Below are 17,814 nucleotides of genomic sequence, written 5' to 3' on the forward strand. Positions count from 1 at the left end.
AATGCTCGCAGCGGGGCTCCGAATGGTACACCCTCTCATGGGCTCCTAGGCGGTACACTCTCCCGTGGGCGGCGGCTGTCCTTAGGCGAATCACGAACCAGGCACTTATGCACTTGAACGCAAAACAAACTCTGTTGATCTTTATCCTCTTCTCTCTCTCTCTTTGGCTATCTCTCTTCTCTTTTGTATCTCTCTCTTCATCGTTGTATACTTCTCTTCTTCTTCGTATGGTCTTGTTACCTTGAGGGCCGCTGGATTCTTCACGCGGTCTCCTCTGCTCATATCTTCATACACTTGTTCGGGTTCTCTCGGCTTCAGTATATCCGGGCGTCGCGTCGCGGCGCACACTCATCACTTGATATTGGAGGGACTCGGGTGCCTGACCTGGGGATCTGCTGCACTGCTGACACATCGAACTCAGACTGGCTCACTCTCCATAGTGAAACCAAGTCACGCTCGGAACTGGCGCCTTGGTCGCTGACTTCGCTGACTTGGCGCGTTCCTGGGCGCTGGTCCATTGGCAGATATCTGCAGTGTCTTGGGGCTTCTCCATTCAGGGCAGTCATGGTCCATTCGGGATGGTCGGCACTTGGGCACTCCGGGCGTTGTCCATTCAGGATGGCCATTCACCATTCGGGGTAGTTGCATTCCATTCGAGCTGCCGGCTGTCCATCCAGGCTGCCGTCGACTCCACGAGCTTCGGTGGCCACTTAGTCTCGCTGCTTGAGGTCCTCAACTTGTTGTCGGGTCACACTCGGGGTCTTCGTAGTCGCAGTATCCTGGATGTTCATCTTCAACATGGTGGTGGTACAATGCAGGGTGTCGATGGCTTGGTACACTTGAGTAGCTTCACACTCGGGCTGCTGGGGATTCGAAGTACCTTGGGATGCCTTGGCCTCGCCAAGAAGGGTAGCTCTCCGGGATACGTTCACCGGGGCACTTCACGGTCTCCCTTCGTCAGACTAGGTCGGGGCTGGACTGGGTGCTGCGCACCTCCGGCCAGTTGAGGTCAAACTCGACCAGGTATCCATACTCCACATCTCCTCCATCACGCTCGGGCGTTCCACAGGCACGCCATCCTGAATGAACCCTTCTTTCCCGCACGAACCATTCGAGTACTCTTGTCAGAGCCACCGGGAACGGTAATCAGGAAAATATCAAGTTGCTTCGCCACATGTCGGTGGTGGTGGGCGAGGCGTACATCACCGAGCAGTTGGATGCGGACACCGCGTTTCTGAACAGCGGGCTCATGGAGCGCGTCTACATGGAGGTGCCCTACGGAATCATCAACGCGAAGAACATGATGTGTCGGTTGCAAAAAGCGATCTATGGTCTGAAGCAGGCAGCGAATGCTTGGCACAAGACGATTCACCGAGTCGTCGTCTGCATCGGATTTCGAACCTGCGGCGGCGACCAATGCGTCTACGTCAAGGGCGAGAAGGGCAAGTACGTGTACGTCTGCCTGTACGTAGACGACATGATCATCGCGGCCAAGACGAGCGGCGAGATCAAGGAAGTCAAGGTGGCGCTCAAGAATGCGTTTAAGATGAAGGAGCTGGGCGAGGCAAGTTTATTCTCGGCATGGAGATCGATCATGACTTATCGGCGAAGACTGTCATGATCAAGCAGACTCGATACATTGATGATGTGGTGAAGCGGTTCAACCAGCAGGACGCCAAGGTGGTGGTGAACCCGTGCGAGTCGGGCATGAAGTTGACGAAGACTCAGTCGCCGACGACTCAGACGGAACGCAAGGAGATGCAGGCGAAGCCCTACCGAGCACTCATTGGCTGCCTGTTGTACATCACAACGTGCACTCGCCCGGATGTGGCGTACGTAGTGACACAGTTGTCGAGATTCTTGGAGAACCCTGGCCAACAACACTGGAAGGCGGCGATTGGGGTGCTGCGTTACCTGAAGAACACCCGAGACATCGGCATCGTCTTCAATGGCAACGGGGAGACCATCGTGGTGGAGGCATACACTGACGCAGACTGGGGCAGCAACCTGGACGACCGCCGGTCGGTGTCAGGAGCAATGGTGATGATCAGCGGGGCGCCAGTTGTCTTCAAGTCGAAGTATCAGCGAACAGTGACCTTAAGTTCGGTGGAGGCCGAGTACATGGCACTCAGCCTATCTACTCAGGAAGTGCTGTGGGCTCGCGCCATGCTGAAGACCTGGGCCACGAGCAAGTGGGAACCACGCAAGTGTGGGAGGACAATCAAGGTGCAATCGCGCTGGCGAGCAACGCAGGCTACAACTCGCACACCATGCACGTGGACATCAAGCATCACTTCGTTCGTGAAAATGTGGCGCGGGGTATCATTGTGGTCAACTATGTGCCGACGAAGGATCAGCTCGCGGACATGCTGACGAAGGCTGTGGGAACCAAGCGTCTGCAGTATCTACTCGAGGCGAGCGGAGTCATCGGTGGGACCGCGCAGCACTAGCGACGAGTGGGAGTGTTGGTATTGGGCGTCGCCAGTACACGCAAGAAGGACAAGGACACGGCGAGGACTCATGCGGTGATGACTCCATGGTGAACGAGATGGCGGCGGGCACGGGCACGTGCCTAGCCACGATGTGATTGGTGCACCGAGGACTGGAAATGAGACTTCAGTTGGTTATACCATAATGAGATCAAGTCAAGTCGAGCGTCCGGTAAACAAGTTGATGAGATGCACTTAGGAGCCCAAGGGGGGGAGGAGGACGTAAGGTAGATTTAGGCTTAACGATAAATCTCACTCCGGCATTTGCCCTCTTCTACCCAAGCGCCAAACCAACCGTTGTATTGCATTTTTGATAGCCCTGACGTGAAACTACGCATCCTCTTGTATCGAACCCTCTTCTCGATAGGTTTTCATTTCTAGTTGATGGTGGTTTCAGACCCTTAAACCGTGATTGGATTGATGATGCGCTCGCTCAACCTTGTGAAACCCCGTTCTTCTCACCGGAATGATGACTACGGCCACCATCACAAGGACGTCTACGAGTACAAGGGCTGCGACGACTACGGCTACGGCCACGGCAAGGATTACTATGGCAAGGACTACTACGGAAAGGACTACTACGGAAAGGCCTACTACGGAAAGGACTACTATGGAAAAGACTACTACGGCAAGAACTACTACTATGGCGAAAACTGCTACGGCAAGGACTACTATGGCAAGGACAATAGTCATCCTTTCGATCGTAGTTCTTGCCACAGTAGTCCTTTCCGTAGTAGTATTTTCCGTAGTAGTCCTTTCCGTAGTAGTCCTTTCCGTAGTAGTCCTTGCCATAGTAATCCTTGCCGTGGCTGTAGCCGTAGTCGTCGCAGCCCTTGTACTCGTAGACGTCCCGTAGATGGGCCCATTTACGTGCGTCTGAGAGAATCACGGTGCATCCAGCACAACGACGACTCCCCTTTCGTCGGCCGGGACGCCGGGCGTCCTGGTTGGGTGTGTCAGCTGATCTTTTACCCGAGTGCAGATGACCCCATGTTGTACCCAGCACCGCTGAACGACTGGACTACGCGCGACTTCATCATCCCAGAGAGTCGGCATACTCGTCCGACAGAGGACCTAGCGCAGCGCGAGCTCCAAGAACGACCTCTTTTGTTGCTGTTTCGATTTGTTCGCCTTCGCACGTGCTTCATGGCAGACTCACGGGGTGATGGTGGGCGCGAACTGGTGGAGGTTCCGCTAACTGCTTTCGTCGTTGGTCAGATTGTGGCGTATTGTGGAACCGATGACTTCACGTTTTCGGCACAAGATGGAACGCAACTCAGCCTGTCTTGCCGTTTTGTTTGCGTCGTTGCTCTTCGACAGCCTACGGAGGCTCAGGCTATTCATTTGGCAGTTCCATGTGAAGTTGCGTAGACTTCTCTCATATCGCGTGACGAATTCGTGGTGGGGTGGTGCCACGGGGTGCCCTTGAACTCCAGACCTTCTCGCCATACAGAACGGTTTCGCGGTCACTGGACTGAGTTTGAATTACCGGACGTGCCGAATGAGCAGCTAGAGCGACTATTGTATGAAACTTTTGTACCTGCTGGATCAGATACGAGTGTTGACTTTGGAACTGTTACTATTGACGTTGGATCGGAATTTGGTCGCATCTTGTCGGTGAAACCCCTCGACTACGCGCGCTTACGAATTGGTTCATCGCACAGTTCGGTGCCACCAGTGACTGGCGACGAGATTGACACGGAAGATCCAGCAGCAGTGCTGATTGCGGGGTTGCAACGGGGTCGATCTCTGAGCCGTGGCGTGCCTCCGGTAGTTTGTTGTCGCAGCGTTCCGACACTGGTTCTTCGTGGTAGTAGAAGTTGGTTGCCAGCCTCTTGTGATGTCCAGGAAAGTGGGCCACACCCGTCTACAGCGATACAACCTAGAGTGGCCACTACTTTGGGGACAACCTCGAGACCGTCCGACACGGTTGTGGCAGCTCCGCAACCAGTCTCCACAAACGAGTCGAACGCCACACTGGCTGCAATTTTGGCATTGACCCAGACGATGCAACAAGTCGTATCTTCCCAATCGGAAACGCATCAGCTACTGCGCGAGCAATTAAATGGTAGTCGAGCTAATTCTACTGGATTTGCAAGTTCACGTCCACGCCCGAGACCGCGTCGGATGAGATTAACCACTCCACCCGATCTCCGCCCGCTCAACATCGGCGAGAGGTTCGTCGTAATCACGATGGTTACAGGGGTCGTAGTTCAACTCGCAGATCCTGATCGCCTCGCCGTTTTGAACGGAGCCGCAGTCGAGACCGGTTTCGCAGCCGCGAGCCTGTTTCCCGTCGATCTTTGGAGTACGACACACGTCACCATCACCGCAGGAGCAGGGAGCGCAGCCGCAGCTGGTCTCGGAGTCCAAGTAATAATGACCGCTGAGGTTATCAGCGAGACACTCCACGAGACGATCGTCGCCGCGCTCCTCCAGTACCGCACGCGCCAATGGTGTCACCAAGGACGTTCAACATTGACCGGTCCCCAAACGCAAACTACCACACAGTTCGAGCTGAGAATACAACAGCCCGATCCTCGGGGTCGGCGCGGCAGACCTACTGGGACAGCCCCCGTGACAACTCGGCGGCTTTATCACGTGCAACACCACGCTGGAATGATGGTAACTGAGCCATGACACTCCTCACGGCTACGAACCGAACCGTGGTGACAGCACTCCATCGATTTAGCCCAGCAACGACCGACTACAAAAAACATTTGATGTTTTGATGACTGGTGCTACTTCGTTTCGACTCCCTGCTGCTGAATTACAAGTGCACCAAGTTGCTCGTGTAGGTCCACGTCCTGAAGGTAGGTTTGATGATAAAGGTTTGCGCTCCTTTTGGAATATGTCTGTCCTGGACCGTGTTTCGGAAATTTTACACCAAGAATGACTTCGCAACTGCTACCGAGTGACTAAGGCCACGGCTAAGATGATTTTTGCCGTCAGCTTCGGCACTTGGCCATTGGATCACTTTCTTCCCCCGCCATTTCTGCGTGACGGGCGGTGGTCCGTGACGACCACATGGTCATCGGGAGACACTCAGCCAGCGGTCCTGATTCGTTCCATGGATGACCTGCGAGCAACGCTGCAATGCATTGAAGAGACAGCATGTATTTGGTACCCGTGTGTGGTGGCGGATGTTTTTCCGGCCGTTCACGACGACTCTCTCTCGAGGATGCTCAACAATACTCCCCAGCATCTCCTCCACGCGATGATTAATCTGTATTCCCACGTGTTTACGGAATTGTTCCGGTCGATCCGCGCGGAGGAACCAGCGCAGTCACTGGTGGCTAAGGCCAATTCGATAATGAAGTGGACGCCTCCTGAGTACAATCGAATTGTACGTCAGGTCATAGACCAAGCTGTCATTTCAACGCTCTCACATGCTCAGCCGCGTACTGCGAAGCAGCAAAACTGAGACTTCTCGCGCAACCACGGCCGACAGGGGAAAGCGGTAGCAAAGCCAGTTGCAAAACAATCGATGCTACCTGATTCGGTCAATGGTCAAGTTCCTGTCCACCAAGATCGACAAGTATGTCTTCGGTTTCAGTCCAAGAAAGGGTGTGATTTTAAGCACGCACACGTACTGGTGGCGCTTCCGGCCATTGTAGCATCATTTGTCAATGAAAAATATGGCGAATTGCGCGGGGATCATCCAGACTTAAGGAAGTGACGGTACGCTGGCGGACGGCAGTACACGGAGTGCAAACATAACAATACGACTTCATCTGACAACCGTTTGTCTCATCCACATGTATCATTGCCCACTAGGGCCCCACCTGCAACATCGGTGCACGGTGCAAGTGATGCAATTGTACCAAATCTTGTAGTCGAAAGACAGCAAAACGTACCTCGTTGCCGTGAGGAAATTCCATCTATTCTCGCGTTCGATGGTGGCGCCCGTACGAGTGTCGGTGTGAGTGCATACGCGTGGTGTGCATGGGCTTCTTCCGGCAAAGTAATTCGCGGTGCGGCAACTGCGGTTACACCATGTGCGACGAATAATGAAATTGAGGCACAAGCCCTGCTTAGTGGGCTTCTCTGGCTTTGGTGACACCGCCCAACAACTCGTGTGAGCATCATCGGCGATTCGGCTGTAATCATAAACGTGGCTCTTGGGAACGTTCGCGTGCGGAGCTCGAATCTGACGTCCATGGTTGCGAGTATTCGTGAGATTTTGTGCTGCTTCAGTGTGGTGACGGTGACAGCAACCTCACGTACCTACAATGTGGCAGCGGATGCCCTTTGTAACTGGATAATGGACAAACATATCGCGGATCTTCATACTACTGACTTTGAGAGCCCTAGCTGGCCGCTCGCCATTGAGACATCAACAGACCCCATCCGCAATGGGACCCGGACGTTCTTTCACTATCAGTCCAGGACAATGACTTCATGCAATGGAAATCACGGTGGTCACTCGTCGTACGAGATTTGGGCCGGGTCCGACACCTCATCCACAGCCGCTTTGCAGCGTCTCGACCAAGTGTGACGGGTGGCTTGGGTGTGAAGAAAACTCCGCCTCCTACAGTTGACACACTCGTTCGATTCGAGACGTCTAACTTTGACACACATATAGTGCGTTCTTGCACCATCAATGGGCTAGAACGTTGTGTGCCACTTCCAGTCTTCAAGACATTTAGAGACTTGTCGACAGAATACCACCTTCCGTTTCCGGTGAATCGGATATTTCTCATGCCCAGGGCTGGGAAACTTACAGTACCTCAGGTGGACCTCGTGTTCCTGTCCGCAGCGGTGAGGCTGTCTCATCTCGGAATTGAGGGGGTAATGAGGATATTCAGAGGGCAGACCTCGCATGACGATCGACCGAAGTAGGCACTTCGACCACGGTTATATCGAATGTACCTCGCGTCTTACCCGGACTTGGGGTTACTCTGCAACATTGCGGCGCATGGCTTGTCGCCTCACTGGCATCAACCATCTTCCAGGGTTGGCGTAAGACCACTTCCCAGTGCGACGGAGGGTGTTGATGCTTACTCGGACATTAGATTCTGGAATGAGGAAGAAGGGAAGTAGACTTTCAACCAATTGCGCTTTTTCAAGAAACAGTAATGTGACTGGTCAAAAGTGCTGAACTAGCCCACATTTCATCCAATGGCTAATGGTGGACTAAAAATAGGTGAGCCACACAGTTGTTAGATTCAGAAAAGCATTCAGAATCAGAAATAATACTCGAGCGGGGCGGCCCGATCATCAAAACGAATGCTGCCTCTAAATATGAAAATATGACGAAGTCGACCTCTGGACCCTGATGGAGTAAGTATAAGCGCGTATCCGGTATTTTATCCATCTTGATCCCAAACTTGCTGAGGCGCTCCAGGTCTACCAATATGGAGACGCCTATTACAAGGTGTCCCGCCGTGTGTACAAACGACGTCCAGCTCCGGACGAGCTGGCCAGGGTAGAAGCAGCCTTTTCCGAGTAATTTAGCACTCAAAGAGTCGTAACAAAGACCTTGATCGGTTAATTAAGCCCTAATATTCACATGCTAATACCCGTTGATCCTCCTCGTTGCCTTTGGACTTAACTCCCACGTCGTGCGACTCTACTCTCCAGCTGGATGTGAATGAAGCTGGTTCATGCCGAAGTTGTGCAGGTAGGCTTCGACTGTACTTACGCATCCGCGAGCATTTGCTTAGCCTCTTGATGGGAAAGTACCATAGGGCTATAGACCCTGATTATTTTCGAAGCACTGATGGTTAAACCCGGCACCGTATCTTCCAAACTGAGACTGTTCCGTGATATTGTAACGAATGGCTGAAAATCACCCACAAGCAAAGTTGTGGGCACAGCCCTGTAAAACTCGTCCATCGGCGTCTTCAGATACGGGTACTTGTCCTTGTTGAACACTTCTCACGTTGCGCAGCTGAATCGCCAGTAGCGTGGCTGTCGGCATGCCGAACACGACGGCGCACAGCAGGAGAGTGGCGTGGATACCGTGCAGCATCAGCGTCGATTCCGAGTGAGCGGGAGCTTCTCCAGTGAGCGCTCATTCAGGGGGTTGCAACCACCGCCAAGGCCACGGCGCCGTGTCTCCAGGGCCGTCACCAACACTGGGGGCGGACGGGTGCAAGGACACAGGGTCCAGCAAAATACTCAGTGACAGAGCACCGATCGTGAAGCAGAAGCTTGACAAGGTGCCTGACGAGGAAGACTGAGGAAGCTGCGGTGGTTCCCGATCCACACACAGTTATTTATCCACGGGCAATGGTGGTCGAAGCGATACACGCAGCGTCTGCAGGCTGAGCAGTGTTTGGATCGCTGAGGCTTGCGCGTGACACAGGTCGGGCACGGTACAGCGTTATCCTCCGCAGCCAGCAATTCGTAGGCGGGGCGCGTGGAGCGCGGTACGTACCCCGGGTCCTTGATGCAAACTACACGTACATGATACACGTGAAAGTCAAAAACGCCAGCCCCATCGTCTGGTACCGTACAGTCTGGGCAGGAGTCTGGGGTGGCAGGCATGGTACCGCAAAAATCAGCGATAATGTAGTCGTGGTAAGCACCATACCGAAAAAGAAAGCGACAGAGGCACCCTTACGCGAAGCCCAGCCAGCAGTCGATCCGACGAACCTGCTTTCAATGCACTTGCTGTGTCGAAGTGTGTGCCTTGCCGTGCAATGTCCATCGCCGTTCTACCGTGCTTGTCCTTGGCTTTCACGGGCGCTCCTTCCGCCACCAGTTGCTTGGCCAAGAACGCATCTCCAAGAGCGCTGGCGATCATTAGCGGCGTCTGCTTCTCCGAGTCGCAGATCTTCTGGTTCGCCCCGTAGCCCACCAACAGCATCGCCGTGTATTGGAACCCTTCAAACACGGCCCAGTGCAAGGCCGTCGCCCCGCGGCTGTCCGTTTGGTCGCTCCACGATACACCAATAAACTCACGAACGCTGCATTCCCCGTGCTCGCCGCGTAATGCATCGCCGTCAACCCAGACGAGTTCATCGCATCCAGCGACGCGCCACTATCGATCAACGTGGTGGCACACGCCACAGACGTACACAACATGAGCGCCGTGGCGCGGTGCTTGGACTCTCCACAGCGACTGTCTAGAAAGTCCTGCAGCGTGCCACACGCCAATTCCTGTTCCTGTTCCTGCTCCTGGGTCTCAGTACTGGCGTTGCTGTTGGTCTCGTCATCGATCTCCTCCTTATCCGAGGCGCATTCAGGCGTCCCATGGCCATTCTGGCGTCCGCGCAGATGGATGTGTCTCTTCTTGTCAGCGCTCCTCATCTTCACCAACGCCTCCTTATCCTCGGGGAAGTACTTCTTGGCCTCCGACACCAGGTACGTCACCACCGTCGGGTGCTCGTAGAGCACTGCGAGGTGCAGCGCGTTCATCTGATGGCGCGCCTCGTGCACCGTCAGCAGGCGGAAGACGCTGTCGGTCACCCGGCGCCGCACCACGTCCGCCAGCTCCCTCTCGGCCCTCTTCTCCTCCTGCCGCTCGGCCGCTTGAGTTGCTTTACTGATGGCCATCTCCACGGCGCTCTGGGCCAGGAAGAAGTCTCCCTTGACGCAGGCCGAGCCCAGCACCTTGGCGGGCGACGCGAAGTAGGCGTATTGGCCCTCAGTGGCGTCTTCTTCTTCTTCTTCTCCGTCCTCTTCTGCGTCGCTCTGGGGCTCGTCCTCATGCTGCGACAAGAGCGTCGCTAAGTTGCCGGGGCGGGGCGGACTTGCCGCCTTGGGCTCGGGCTCCTCGCTGGGCGGATGGCGAAGGGCGAGAAGGCCGAGGACGACGGCGACGACGCCGCGTAGCTGGGCGACAGCAGCGGCGCGCCCGAGCCGGAGCCAAAGTTGGAGCGCGAGCCGCCGGACGCCGCCGCGCCGACCAGAGGCGTCAGCTCGGTGGCCGCGTCGGCCTTCGGAGCTGCGCGCATTGGGTCGGTCGGTCTCTCTTGTATCTCTTGGGGTCGATCCTCTTTCTCTCTATAAGGGGCTATTTGTGGCAGCTGGAGTACTTAAGTAGTTGAGACAGGTCGTGATATGGCGTGGAGGAGAGAGAGTCGAGCGGGTTTGGCATTCGAAAGTGCAGAGCCCAAGCGGCAACGACAGCCCGAAGTGGCAACCATGCGGAGAACCGCACATGAAGGATCTTTGGGCTAGAGGGTCGCCGTGGGCAGCGGTCCGAGGAACGGATCGAAGCGAGTGGTGAGCAGCGCGCGACGGGTGGCGTGCTCCGTCGCCGCGCGAGCTAGCGAGCGCTCTCTTGGGTTTGTACCCGGACGAGAGCAAGTGGGGGCACCCACAGCCCTTGCAGCGGCGCACGGCGAGCTGACGGACGAGAACGAGCTGCCGGACGTGGACGAGCTGACGAACGACGAGAGCGAGTCGCAGAACGACAACGAGCTGCCCTGGTTGTACTGAGGTTAATAAATAGGGGCGTAGGTCCCGGCTGCTTTGCGGTGGCCCACAGGTGTTGATGTTGAAGTGACAAACCCCTCATGGCAGCGGACCTTGGCGTGGACACAGCAAAAGCACTACGGGCGACGGCCCGCTGGCGAGCTGGCGTTAGCAGACTCGTTACACCAGCAGTGATGGCCACGATATCCCAGAAATTTGCTTTGATCGCCCGGAAAATATCGATGCCCTCTTTTCTTGTAATCCTGATGCCATTTTTCAACAGTGTTTTGGACAGTTGGATCACGTCTGGCTGCTTCGACAGTGTCTTCATGCTCTCCGGGTTGGTTACGATCTTCGTGAGAATCTTGGGGTCTTTCTTCGCGGCGGTGTTAATCTTGCTCAAGGTCGGGTTGCGCTGTAGTGTCGTTATTACCTCCGCTTTCTTCGACAAAGCCTCAAACTTCTTGCTGATCTTAGGGGATTTCTTCAGGATTGTGGACATGCTCTTGAGTCCCGAGAAGTACTTCATTCTCTCCCCGCTTTCTTCGTCCTTAACTGCGCTACACCTTCCTCATTAGTCGTGTTGACGAAACTATCATGAGCGACTGAAGGCAAGGTCCGACAAGAGCGATTGTGGAAAGTATTGCCAATACGCGTAGACGCATGGTGAGCAACCCGCTGATGCTTAATCCGTGGCTTACTGTGCCAATTGCGAAGTGATTTGAGAAATGGTTCCAGAAGCTAGCACCGGGTCGTATACCAACAGGAGTTATACGGACAGCATCATTTGCATACCACCTAGCATTCCAACACGATCAGTCAGTGATTCGGAGGTTGCAGCGCCGAGGTACGAGTCTGGCTGTATGACAATACACATCTATCGTGAGCTTTAAGACACGGAAGCAGATTGCGTGAAGTACCGACTAGATGTTCTTTAGTGTAAGTTTTCAAGCACGTCGTCGAGGTTCGGTGCACAGCACATTGCTTTCATATCAAAGCATGCATACGACTGCAATGTAGAATGTATAAAGAAACTTCATTCTTATTATCGTTTTCTGCAGTATATGCGTGCTCGAAACCCCAAAAACGCCCTGACCAATATTATCTGCGCCAATTTTTCTACAGAGAGCAAGTTAATCCGTGGGAAGACCAGCTTTTGGAATTGTACACTGCAGTTTCAAAACCTTTCTCACGCCATCACCGTGGAGCAGGTCCCAGGATATCACGCAATACACGCGATAATGATCGAGCCAAGCTTTGCAGCACTAATTATAGATTTAAACAGGAGCGCTCCAACTCATACTGCGTAGTAAGAACTACTGGGGCGCGCTTCGCGTGCCGGGTCTCTAAGCGGACCAAACAATTTTGTGTTTTTTGCTACTAAAACGGTTAGGACGCGCCGCGCCTCTGCACTTGTTACTGATATTAACATTATCACCAATATTTTTGTGAGTACTATACATGAAACGCTTCATATTACTACAAGAAACTTAAATTTTATACTATTATAATTGATGTTGACCAGGGGTATGAATAAAAAATTTCAATATGAAAATTGTCAATTAATATGACGAAAATATGTGTTATTGGCAAGCGCCATATTTAAATTTGTATTATTGGCTCGTATGATTTCAGGGTACTCAAAAACACTGTCAAGGCGCATGAAATTGAAATATTTAATCAGTATAGTAATTAGCTTCGGTAATCGTCATATTTAAAACATTATTACTGTCAAGCAATTTTACCAATTCAATATAATACTGAATTGGAGGGGCCCTGATGTTGACAACATCATGCTGCAATTGGAATTTATTGCAACTGCCACTGTCGCCACCACTGCCATGCTACAGCTACTGCGGCTGCTACTGTAACTGCTACTGCCACTGCTTCAGCCACTGTCACTGACACTGGCACTATCGCTGCTGCTGCTACTCCTACCTCATCACTACTTATATTGCTATACTACTCATATTCCACTATTGTTAAAGATATTGCATTTGTTATGCTACCTGTGGCGCGCGTTACTGCTGGCCACAGGCACTATCTGCTTACCACTACTGCAACTACAGCTGGAGCAGCTGTACGACAGCTACTACAACTACTATTTCACTACTGTTAATGATGTCATAGTAATGTTGTCATTGATATTGCTTGTTCGTATCTGCTGCTATCGCTACTGCGACTGTTTATTATCTGCTGCCACTACCGCTACCGTTATTATTTACGCTACAACTACGATCTCCAGCATTGATAATGGCACTGTAATGATATTGCTCCTGCTTTCTTTTTCATGCCTGAGAAAGACTGCCAAAATCTACTCCATACTGCTTGACTTGCTGCATAATATCACGGGGCATTTCATGGCTTGCTCAAACTAAATTTATAAGTAGATGCCATCTGAATATCGCCGTCCACCGTGGTGAAAACGACGCGATCCAAACATTATCGATGATCTTATCGTCCTCTAGACCCTTATAAATCACTCTCCTCTTTTCCAAATAATGTGTGTGACTTGTATTGCTGCGAAGTAATATCAATATGACGTATTGTGTCTTTCACGTATTTTGGCGGATGAGCTGTTAATTCAGGCGGAATTAGAGTCATAAAAGGGTGATCAACGCTTATTTAGTGCTAATTATGCCTAAGATTGTGAGCGCTTCCCCTAACATCCGCGATCAGCATTTGAGAGCTAATCGACGGAGATACGAACAGAATGGCATGGATTGGCGGATAGGAAACCGCCGATCGCTCCGTTTCCGCCTATTACAGAATGGCATGGATTGGCGGATAGGAAACCGCCAATCGCTCTGTTTCCAATATATGTTTCAAAATCCTCACAGTTCTGCAGCAACAAACTTTTTCAAGTTGAAAGCAAAAAATTGTCGAGCCTTTTCCCTCAAATAGCAATCAAATCCCTCAATTTGCAACTAGATCCCCTCACACACAACATCCAAGTCAAGCCCCAATAATCAATGAAGGTCGACGCGTTGCCGCAGCTGGACGAGGCCATCGCCTTCCTCCAGGCGGAGATCGCGGCCCTGCGCGCCGGGGAGAAGGACGCGAGTCTGCCGGGACTGGCGGTGGCCGTCGCGGCGGGGGAGGCGCCTCTGCCCGAGCTGCAGTTCGCGCCGCTGCTCGCGCTCTGGACGCCGGCGGCGGCGACTTTCGCCTCGGAGCTGGCGGCGCTCGTGGACCAGTTCGAGGCCGCGCGGCGCCGGGAGGAGGAGGAGGCGCACAAGAAGGAGGACAGAGACGTGTGCACACCCGTGCCCGTGCACTCGGCGCTGGCCAGAGTGCGCAGTCAGAGGAGGCGGCCGCGGACGAGGCCCAGACGCAGGTTCGAGGACCCGGACGAGGGGGAGGCCTCGCAGTCAGCGAGTGATGGGACGCCCACGCCCTCGCCCAGAGCAGACGTTCCTGTGGAGGTTGCGGAGGTGAAGAAGAAAGAGGAGGACAAGAAGGAAGAGAAGAAGGTGGAGAAGGAGGAGCAGAAGAAGGAAGAGAAGGTTGAGGAGAAAGAAGACGAGAAGGATGCGGATGGAGATGAGAAGATGGAGGTTGGGGATGTGAAGGGCAAGGAGGGCGAAAAGGATGAAGAGAAAAAGGATGAGGATGTTGTGATGCAGAAGCAACATGAGGAGAAGGAGGAGAACATGCAGGACAAGGAGCAGGATGTGACGATGGCGGAGCCAGTGGAGGTTGATAAGGAGAAGGAGAAGGAAGAGGAGGAGAAGACGGAGAAGGAGAAGGAGGACGAAAAGGTGGAGGGAATTGTTCAGGAAAAGAAGGATATGGTTGAAAAGGAGAAGAACGACGACGAGGAGAAAAAGAAGGAAGTGGAGAAGGAGGTGGAGAAGCAGGAGGAAGAAGAAAAGAATCCGGAGAAAGAGGAGGCTGAAGCGGCGTTGGCGAGTTTGAAGGCATTACGCAAGACCATGTTGCTCGATGTCTTGTCGAAGATCGTGTCAGTGGCCAAGAGTAAGGACGTGAACCCGGCAATGTTCTCGAAGAAGGGTGGAGACGAGAATGAAAAGGAGGAGACCAAGGAGGAGAACGAGGAGCACGTCGACCTGGAAAAGATCCATGAACGCGTTGCTGGAGGTGCAATCTGTGAGTGGGCACAGTTCGCAGAGCAGGTGTACATATTCTGTCAGCATGTAGTGACGGACGCAGAGCAGCGTGAACAACCCGAAGCGCGGCGCAAGGGCGTGGAGTTGCTGCACTTTGCGAGAACACTCACCGAGACCCTCCGTAAAGCTAGCGTGAAGAAGGAGGCTACTTTGTTGCAGAAAATCCGCGACGCCGAGGAAGACGCCGCCGCCCGTAAGGAAGAAGAAGCCGCGGCTCGTAAAAAGGAGGAGGAGGAAGCTGCTGCTCGCAAGGAGGCTCAAGAGAAGCAAGACGAGAACAAAGAGGTGGAGGAGTCCACTGCTGATGAAACTGAGAACCAGGCGGCGGAGGCCACTGCTTCGGACAGTCACGATTCAAGTAGCAAGGCGACTGCGGGAGACTTCGCTGGTTTTCCACCGCTTACGCCCACTCGCGCGTCCACGCGTATCCGGAAGCGCACGAGTCTGGCAAGTGATGGGACTGGTTCAGCAGCTCCGTCCCCGTCCTCGTCGTCGAAAGCTCCTCGAAAGCGTACGCGTGGAGCGTCGGCTTCTGCCGCCTCGGCCAGCGAAGAAGTGAGCGGGTCGGAGAGTCATGAGGCGTCTGCTTCTGAGGCAGACACGAAGTCACGCGCAAGCAAATCGTCAAAAACCTCGTCGAAGCGGACAGCAGCAGCACGTCGACGCCGTCCTTCAATGCCGGCGACACGCACCAGCTCACGTCAGCAAAAGCGGCGCGCAGCGGCGGCGGCGGCTGCAGCAGCAGACAGCGCTGCTAGTGGAGACGACGAAGATCACAGTGGTGCAGAGGCTCTGCAGTCTGCTGCGGATAAGGACGACGAGGAGGAAACCGGGGAAGAAGAGCAGGGAGAAGAGCAGCAGGCCCCCAAGAAAAAAAGAGCAGCCCCAAAGACGTCGAGGAGTCGAAAGAAAGGCAGCCGGAAGAGATAAATCTACATGCAGAGAAGTGTGCGGATCTGTACGTCATGTAAGTTTGGCGTTGTTGATTTGCGGGTTAAAACTAAGACAATGCTTCACAAAGCTAGCAATTTGCAAGTGTAGCGTGTATATCTTGAGTCTGCGAACGGTGTTGTTTCTGTGTGAGCCTGCAGTCCTTCTGAGGCAAGACTCTTGGTATATTGTAATGTTTCCTTTCGTACCACACGACAAATAAATGACGTCGCTAACGAATGGGAAGGACCATAACGCGCGATATGCTCAACTGAAAGTTAGCGTAGAAGTTCTCTAAGCGGATAGCTTAGAGCCAGCGTCATTTCTTGTCAGACCATCAGTTTAATACATTCGGTACATTTTAATATGAACTAGAGTATCCAAAATCTCATGGTATTACCGGTATAAAGCAGCGCAGCGTCCGGATCGATGCTTTTGACGTGGTTTTGGATTTGGAATAAAACTTAAGCAAAACAAAATGTGCGGTTTAATTCACACCCTCGATTAGATGGGCGTGATGTTTGCTGCAGCAAGAACCTAAGTAAAGCAATATGATGAACGCATGGCGCAGCGAAATTAGCGCCAATTTGCACCGCGTACTTTATAACTGCAGTAACGTGCAAATTGCAGATGTAGTTCGTAAAAATAGAGGTATTTTACTAGGTGCGGCTCGCGAAGAAGTCTCGTTGGATGACATTATACTGGGTTGCAACAACTCACGCACCATGGAGTACTGTAGACCTTGACAGTTTTCTTCCTGATCGTGGGGTGAGCAAAAACAAGATAGTAACAGAAATAGCGATAACAATATCAGTTTCAAAGTCAGTAACTAATAGCGGTTGCAGTAGCGGTGGCATTGACAGTAGGGCAGTTGCAGTGGTAGCTGGCAGTGATCGTGACGCAGGCGAACAATTCCAATAGCAATATACCGAATAAAAATTATTGTGCCTTTCACTTATTCTGCCGTGATAATTCTGGCATAACTCTAATCCATTATCGACCTTAATTATGCCCCGAGTTAGCTAATTCCCATGTTAATTCCGGGTCGTCCCTCCGTGGCCGAATTAGGACCGGCGATGGTGAGGCCGACTCAAGGCGGAATAAGCTAATCCAGCCTTCGTTATTAATAGGCGGGTATTCAGCTTCTAGTGACGTTACATGATACAGTACACTTGGCGACACCCATTGTCTGTTTCGACTTCTTGTCTTCACTCAGCCGCACGCACGTGAGGCGGTCACTAAAGGAAGAAACAAACAAAAGTTTGCGTGCGCAGAAGATGATAGTGGTCGACGGGCGGAAGGCTCATAAACATCCTGGTAGGCCCTAAGTCAATGTAGCAGTAGATGTGTTAGATGACGTCCAACGACGACAACGTCAGCCGCAGCATTATCGTGCACAGCCCCGACGCCTCGACGCCGCCGCCCACGTCGCCCGTGACCATCGTCCCGCGCGAGGAGGAGCTGACGCCGCCGCAGCGCCGCCCGCCGGTCTCGCTGCCCCGCCAGGTGCAGGAGTGCACCATGCAGCGCGTGCTCGTGACGGAGAAGACCTCCGCGTGCAAGTCAGCTTCCAACAAGTGAAAAGAGCTTCAATTATTTTTAGTTCAAGATAAATAGTTACGAGAGCTATGCGTATACCACCGATACTGTAGGTAACATGGAAGTAGTAGATTTCAGAGCTTCTTCGTGCAACGCGCGACTTTGTTTCTCGTTTTAATTGTTGCTTTGAGGATAGCGATAGTGACGGCACGGCCGCAGTGGAGATACCCACACTAAGTTCTTTAGCTATCCCAGCCTACGCATAGCTCTCGTAACTATTTATCTTGAACTAAAAATAATTGAAGCTCTTTTCACTTGTTGGAAGCTGACTTGCACGCGGAGATCTTCTCCGTTACGAG

The 17,814-nt window shown here is 53.0% G+C and overlaps 6 protein-coding genes across 6 annotated transcripts; 4 read left to right on the forward strand and 2 right to left on the reverse strand.

Annotated features, from left to right (window-relative positions):
* Positions 1-3,344: 3,344 nt before the first annotated feature.
* Positions 3,345-3,797, forward strand: PHYSODRAFT_419515 (hypothetical protein; the record flags this gene model as incomplete). Its single annotated transcript, XM_009537310.1, has 1 exon — positions 3,345-3,797. A coding segment is annotated over one exon (453 nt), but the record flags the coding sequence as incomplete, so codon positions are not given.
* A 1,627-nt stretch (positions 3,798-5,424) lies between these two features.
* PHYSODRAFT_318789 (hypothetical protein) lies at positions 5,425-6,168 on the forward strand (the record flags this gene model as incomplete). The annotated part of the gene is made up of 2 exons (XM_009537311.1): positions 5,425-5,781; positions 6,046-6,168. The coding sequence occupies 2 exons, from the start codon at positions 5,425-5,427 to the stop codon at positions 6,166-6,168; spliced, it is 480 nt and encodes a 159-aa protein (XP_009535606.1).
* A 2,337-nt stretch (positions 6,169-8,505) lies between these two features.
* Positions 8,506-10,393, reverse strand: PHYSODRAFT_318790 (hypothetical protein; the record flags this gene model as incomplete). Its single annotated transcript, XM_009537312.1, has 5 exons — positions 8,506-8,657; positions 8,705-8,890; positions 9,090-9,373; positions 9,403-10,215; positions 10,251-10,393. 5 exons carry the CDS (start codon positions 10,391-10,393, stop codon positions 8,506-8,508), a joined length of 1,578 nt encoding a protein of 525 aa, XP_009535607.1.
* A 222-nt stretch (positions 10,394-10,615) lies between these two features.
* PHYSODRAFT_339379 (hypothetical protein) lies at positions 10,616-11,385 on the reverse strand (the record flags this gene model as incomplete). The annotated part of the gene is made up of 2 exons (XM_009537313.1): positions 10,616-10,876; positions 11,041-11,385. The coding sequence occupies 2 exons, from the start codon at positions 11,383-11,385 to the stop codon at positions 10,616-10,618; spliced, it is 606 nt and encodes a 201-aa protein (XP_009535608.1).
* A 2,443-nt stretch (positions 11,386-13,828) lies between these two features.
* On the forward strand, positions 13,829-15,916 carry PHYSODRAFT_525478 (hypothetical protein; the record flags this gene model as incomplete). The annotated part of the gene is made up of 3 exons (XM_009537314.1): positions 13,829-14,362; positions 14,522-14,617; positions 14,663-15,916. 3 exons carry the CDS (start codon positions 13,829-13,831, stop codon positions 15,914-15,916), a joined length of 1,884 nt encoding a protein of 627 aa, XP_009535609.1.
* A 1,277-nt stretch (positions 15,917-17,193) lies between these two features.
* On the forward strand, positions 17,194-17,497 carry PHYSODRAFT_339381 (hypothetical protein; the record flags this gene model as incomplete). Its single annotated transcript, XM_009537315.1, has 2 exons — positions 17,194-17,199; positions 17,270-17,497. 2 exons carry the CDS (start codon positions 17,194-17,196, stop codon positions 17,495-17,497), a joined length of 234 nt encoding a protein of 77 aa, XP_009535610.1.
* Positions 17,498-17,814: the final 317 nt, after the last annotated feature.

Source organism: Phytophthora sojae (assembly GCF_000149755.1).
Source record: "Phytophthora sojae unplaced genomic scaffold PHYSOscaffold_10, whole genome shotgun sequence".
Taxonomy (NCBI): domain Eukaryota; phylum Oomycota; class Peronosporomycetes; order Peronosporales; family Peronosporaceae; genus Phytophthora; species Phytophthora sojae.